This window comes from Olea europaea, unplaced genomic scaffold (genome assembly GCF_002742605.1).
Source record: "Olea europaea var. sylvestris unplaced genomic scaffold, O_europaea_v1 scaffold2050, whole genome shotgun sequence".
Lineage (NCBI taxonomy): Eukaryota > Viridiplantae > Streptophyta > Magnoliopsida > Lamiales > Oleaceae > Olea > Olea europaea.
This window is the reverse complement of record NW_019238410.1, coordinates 89,939-95,988: the sequence shown is the minus strand read 5'-3', so window position 1 is coordinate 95,988 and position 6,050 is coordinate 89,939. Positions and strand designations below refer to the sequence as shown.

The following is a 6,050-nucleotide window of genomic DNA, read 5'->3' as shown; positions in this document are numbered from 1 at the left end:
TTTTTTTTTTTTTTTTTTTTTTTTTTTTGCTCTTTCTTTTCTTTTTTTTTTTGACTTTTTTTTTAATAATACAAAATCAAAATAACAAAATAATAAATGAGCCCATTTCACAAATTTGAGCCTAAATTACAATCAAAATCTCAATCAAGCCCAATCCCAATTGATAACTAATAACCAACCCACTTAATTAATAAATCAATTAATTAATAATCCAATTAACCCAACCCAACAATAAAATAAAACCCGATACAACGATCACTCAAACCCGTAAACAACTCTGTGTTCTTATTAAAACTCACAACCCGTAAACAAATCTGTTTACACTCCAAACCAAGACAGGGGTCGACCGGCGGCGAGGAGGTGGGCGACTGGACGTCGCTGACTGCGGTAAGCTCCGGTGATTGCGGTGTTACTGTGGGCGGCGCGGTGAGTGTGCAACGATTGTAAGGTTATTACTGTAGTGCGGTTTTGGGTGCTGGACTGTGATGGTAACTGATGGTGCAATTGGCGAACTGACACGGCCCGTTTGGAGTCATGGTTGGCGGCGGCTTGGTCTTTGTTTCAATCATTTGACTGTAATTCCGGTAAGTTGGTTGTATGTAGGTGTCGGAGGGAGGGACTGGGTTCTGCAGCAAACTGGGTATTGTTTTGGTGGCGGTATTTGAGTGAAGACAAACTGGCACGATGTTAGTATGTTGACAGGAGGGAAGCCATGACCATGACTGAAACGGTTGAAGTTGGGATGAAGAAGCGGCTGAAGTTTTGTTTTGTCTGCAGCAACGGATTCTGTATTGGTGCTGCGTGAATTGCTGTCCAAGGTTTGCTCTGATACCAATTTGATGTAGTATAAATAACAAAGAAAGAAGAAGGGGAAGTGAGGAGAAGAGAAGAGAGGAACCGGGGAAGAACACAGAGAGGAGAATGGGGCTGTAGCCAAACTTTTATTCAATCAAATTCATCATCTCCAAATTACAAACCAAGATAGGTTTAAATAATAAAAACCTAGAAATATAGGGCCAAGCCCTTTACTTAAGTCCTAACTAAAATACGTAAACTTAAATAAAAGTCCAACTGAAACAATAATAAAAGTCCAACTAAAATACTGAAACAATAATAAAAGTCCAACTATAATGATGTCCTCATCACTTATATCTGTAATTGCTTGACAGCAACAATGTATGTGACAAGCAAATATTTTCAAACCATTTATAAACACTTTCCAAACACGCTGCTATTATAGAATGATTTTCGCAATGAAATGGAAAGGAATCAAATGAGAAATCATAGGAGGTGAAATATTCACAAATGCTCTTTACGTTAGGATACCTCTAGCCACCAAAACCAATTGATATATCCAACTTCTTCAAACAAAAGTATTTTTTTCATTTACTAGCAAAATGTTATTTGGGATAAGAAACATTGTATATGAATCCGATACAAAACCAAAACCTCCTCTTTTATCCCATGCCCGAAAAAGATCATTCCACAATCTCTTGAAGAGGACATTTAAAAACCTATACAAAATCTTGGAAATGGATAAATTTGCTGCTAAACCATTACTTTACAACATGCACAAAGTGATAATCAATGTATTGACCAAGTCAGAATTGGCGACATATGTTAAGGCTATGTTTAGGAACTCATTTTTTTTTATGAAAATCTCAAAAGGAGTTAACAGCGTATGACTGGGAAAGCCATGAGTGCTCGAGGGCTTGCCTAGCAGTCGGGCGCCTCTTTGGATTAGTCTCTAGCAAGTATCTTACAAACTCAACGAACCCAGAATCAGAAACCTGCAGTTGATGTTCCAATGATGTTTCCTCGGGGATTATGTACTCTAGTTGATCTGTTTCCTGTTGCAGAATTGCATATATAAATGAAAAATGTCAACTAGAAAAATGTAGTTACAAGAAAACTACCATTAGAATGTACAAAAACTTCATTTACAAGGTGAAGGCCGACTATTACTTGATGATAAATTTCAATGATATAATAACAGAAGTAGATACATTCGTTTCAGATTAAGGAAACCATTGACTGGCTAGAAAAGGGGTTGGCAGAATATGTTTAAGGAACTGAAGTTATAAAATGTTGAAAACTATATCATTAACAGAAAACAAATATATAGATAACTTATAACTTTCAGGAAAAACCTCGGAAATTTTTGAAATTGGTAGTTCAAAAAACTACAGGAAAAAATAACTTTCTAAATGACAACCTGAAGGAGAACAAAAATGGAAATAAGTTAAAAGAACAAACCTCATTAATATGATAAAGATCGTATTCTTTTGTAAAATACTTGTGCGTCTCCTGCCCTCTTTGCAAAATGTCCATGTCAATGGGACCAAGTGTTCCTATCATACGAGCAAGCAGCATTGGAATTGCTTCATTTGGAAAAAGAACCTGGCAGATTACAGATGATTTGAGGACACGAGTAATATTCACTAAGTACTGTGCATGAGATGTGCACGCAGGCTAGAAAGTATATTGAAGTAATTCTAGAATATACCTCCCCTGAGCATAGCTCGGCTAAAATGCAGCCAAGTGACCAGAGATCAATTTTCTGGTCATATGAGAGGCCTAAAATAACTTCAGGAGCCCTATAGGAACGAGATTGTACATAAAGGGAGAGGTTATCTTTCTGAAAGCAACTGCTTCCAAGGTCAATAACCTTTATCTCACATCTTCGATAACTTCTGATAAGAATATTTTCCGGTTTTAGATCACAGTGTATGATTCCCAAATCATGCAGATAAGCTAAAGCCTCCAAACACTGCTGAGTTATGACCTGTAAAGGAACAGACAACCTTAACATTTCACTTGGTACCAGCAAATTCATATCCAAACTGTTTCTTGCAAACAAAAGTATACTAATATCCTAAACAAAAACGTTTATGGAAAGAAATCAGATCCAAGAGAGGTTCCGTCAGAGAAGACCTGCAGCCTTTGCAATGTAAAATATGGCTCCCCACCAGATTCTCGATTAAATTTCTGGAATTCGTACAAGTTTGCTCGCAGAAGTTCAGTAACAATGAACAAATGTTCCTGTAAGAGAATTAAAAACAGAAAGTATATCACAATTGGTAACTAACTCATTGCACTACAATATGTCACTAATTAATGTGCTTTGACAACTTTGTAGTCATGAAGAAGTTTAGAGAGAAAATACTCCTCTTTTATAAGCAGATAATTCATCGCATGTGAATTAACGATGTGCATCCCAAATACACATTGTTAACTATCCTGCTATAAGCTTCTTAATGTAATTCAAAGAAGAAAAATAAGTATCCATAAATTCTGTCTTCAACTCTAGAGCTGAATTGTAAATGCCTTCACAACTCTCAACTGTTTATTCTCTCAAGCACTCAAATTGTTCGATGAGATCTTAAAAGTCAACAAGATGCCACATGGCTCAAGGAAGAAAATTATAGTTCCTATTTAGAAAAAGAAAGATGAAATTCAAGATAGTTCAAATTACAAAGGTCTAAGCTTATGAACCACGCTTTGAAATTATGGACGATTGTGATAGTGTATAGATTAAGATGTAATTCAAGAGTAGACCAGAACTAAAATTGGTGGTTGTGGTTGCTAAAAATCTACTTGATTTTGGCTCCCCCAATTATTGGGAAGAAGTTTTAGTTAATAAAGTTAACACTCAAAATATCATAGCTTTGTCTTATGAATTGGTCATCTGGAGTGTCAGAATACTGTATCAACTTGTAAAAGTCTCTTTGCCACAAAATCTAAAAATTAGATTCTGGATCAAAATCAATGAGCAGAGGCTGCGGAGAATGATTGTTCGTGGCTTAAACCCTGAGTATAACGGGATAATTACGGCGATTTGTAGCTAGCCGACACAATTATCTTTATATGAGCTCGGGAGTATCTTAGCTAGCCAACAAACTCTCAAGAGAGCAGGAATGTCATTAAAGAATGAGGAAGAGACACTCTTCAGTAATAGAAGAAGAGGAAGGCCAAGTCAAAATGTAGTTGCAACTATTGACTTTGGTTTGTCATTTTTGCTGTCACATTTTGTAATGTCTTTGTGTGTATTAAAATCAGCCTATGTTATGTCTATTTTTTTGTGATTATAAAGTCTATCAATGTATGGTTATTCTGCCACTAGGTAAGGCTGTAGTTGGTAGGAGTTGTAGGCTAATGGTATGGCTGAAAATCTCTTGTATTACACTTTAAATAGCTGCTGGTAATGGTGCTTTTATTCGATGAATTTTATACAGCAAGAAATCTGTTTTTCTCTTCCTCTTTGTTCTATAAAATCCTACAGTGGTATTAGAGCATTAACTGATCTTTGAAGGGGGCTGCAAGAGGTCGAGCTACAAAAACTTGAGAGAAAACAAGTAAGCAATCATTCATAAAAACAACCAAGTGACTTGTGAGGAAGTGAGATGGCTTCAACCGGTTTTTCAACACCTTTGCCTTCAGCATTCACAGGAGGAAATTATGACTTCTCGGCTGCTAAAATGAAGGCATATCTGAAGGCCTATGATCTGTGGGAAATCCCAGAAACTGGTATGGAACCACCTCCACTCAAGGCAAATCCCACCATAGCTCAATTAAAGCAACATAGTGAGGAGGTTGCAAAAAAATTCAAGGTTTTGTCCTGCATCCAGTCAGCTGTTTCTGATGCAATATTTACCAAGATAATCACTTGTGAGTCTGCCAAGGAGGCCTGGGACAGATTGCGAGAGGAATTTAGAGGCAATGCAAGGACTAGACAAATGCAAGTTCTAAACTTGAGAAGGGAGTATGAGGGATTGAAAATGAAAGAGGCAGAATTTGTCAATGATTTTTCAGATCGACTAATGAAGGTTGTGACCAAAATAAGGTTACTAGGAGATGATCTACCTGATAGAAGGGTTGTGGAGAAAGTTCTAATCAGTTTGCCAGAAAAATTTGAGGTAAAAATTTCATCACTTGAAGACTCCAGGGATCTTTCAATCATAACCTTGTCTGAATTGATAAATGCTCTTCAGGCTACTGAGCAAAGAAGATTAATAAGGCAAGAAGAGCAGGTAGAAGGAGCCTTGTTTGTTAAAGGAAAATACAAAGCACAAACAAGCAATGGAGTGAAGAAATACCAGCAGGAAAAGAAGAGGGGTGAAGGCAGCAAGGTTGCTGATAAAAAGGACACTTATCCACCTTGTATACATTGCAAAAAAATCGGTCATTCACCTAAATGGTGTTGGTATAGACCTGGTGTCCAATGTAGGAATTGCAAGCAACTTGGACATGTGCAAAAAGTGTGTAATAATCAAAAGGAAAACCAGAACCAGCAGTAGGCAAAAGTGGCAGAGGATGAGCTTCAACATCTGGAGGAGCATTTGTCTACTGCCATTAATTTTAAAGCCTGCAGCAATGTTAAAAATTGGCTATTGGACAGTGGTTGCACACACCATATGTCTTCAGAATTCAGCACTTTTGTTGAGTTAAACGGCTCATATAAATCAAGGGTGAAGGTTGGCAATGGAGACTATGTGAAAGTAGAAGGGATTGGAGTGATTGCTGTCCAAACTCCATCAGGTATTAAACATATTGTTGATGTACTTTATGTACCCGATATCGATCAGAACTTGGTAAGTGTAGGCCAATTGATTGAGAGGAGTTACACTGATTTTTAAAAATACTAATTGCACTATATATAATCCAAGTGGAAAGGAATTGATGTCAATTGAAATGAGGCAAAGAAGCTTTCCATTAGAATGGAAGAACATGACCTCTAATGCTTTTACTTGTACTGAAGTTGAGGCTTCACTTTGGCATAAGAGGTTTGGTCATGCTAATTTTATATCACTTAAACATATGCACAAGTTTGAGCTAGCTGAAAATATACCAGATATAAGTGATGAAGCTTGTGTGTGTGATGTGTGTCAAACAGGTAAACAAACCAGGTTGCCGTTTCCAAAAAACCAGTCAAGAAGAGCCTCAGAAAAACTGGAATTAATACACACAGATGTATGTGGTCCAATGAGGACTCCAACACTGAATGGCAGTAGATATTTTGTGCTCTTCATTGATGATTTAACAAGGATGTG

The 6,050-nt window shown here is 37.0% G+C and overlaps 1 protein-coding gene across 1 annotated transcript in view; it reads right to left on the bottom strand.

The window, feature by feature from the left end:
* Nucleotides 1-1,359: 1,359 nt before the first annotated feature.
* LOC111379881 (probable serine/threonine-protein kinase clkA) overlaps nt 1,360-6,050 on the bottom strand; it is a 12,837-nt gene continuing 8,146 nt past the window's right edge. Inside the window, exons 4-7 of the mRNA XM_023003322.1 lie at nt 2,935-3,042; nt 2,507-2,785; nt 2,257-2,400; nt 1,360-1,850 (exon numbers count right to left, since the gene is read on the bottom strand). Coding sequence (XP_022859090.1) covers nt 1,662-1,850; nt 2,257-2,400; nt 2,507-2,785; nt 2,935-3,042 — 720 coding nt within the window. The 3' untranslated portion in view covers nt 1,360-1,661. The remainder of the gene's footprint in view (nt 1,851-2,256; nt 2,401-2,506; nt 2,786-2,934; nt 3,043-6,050) is intronic.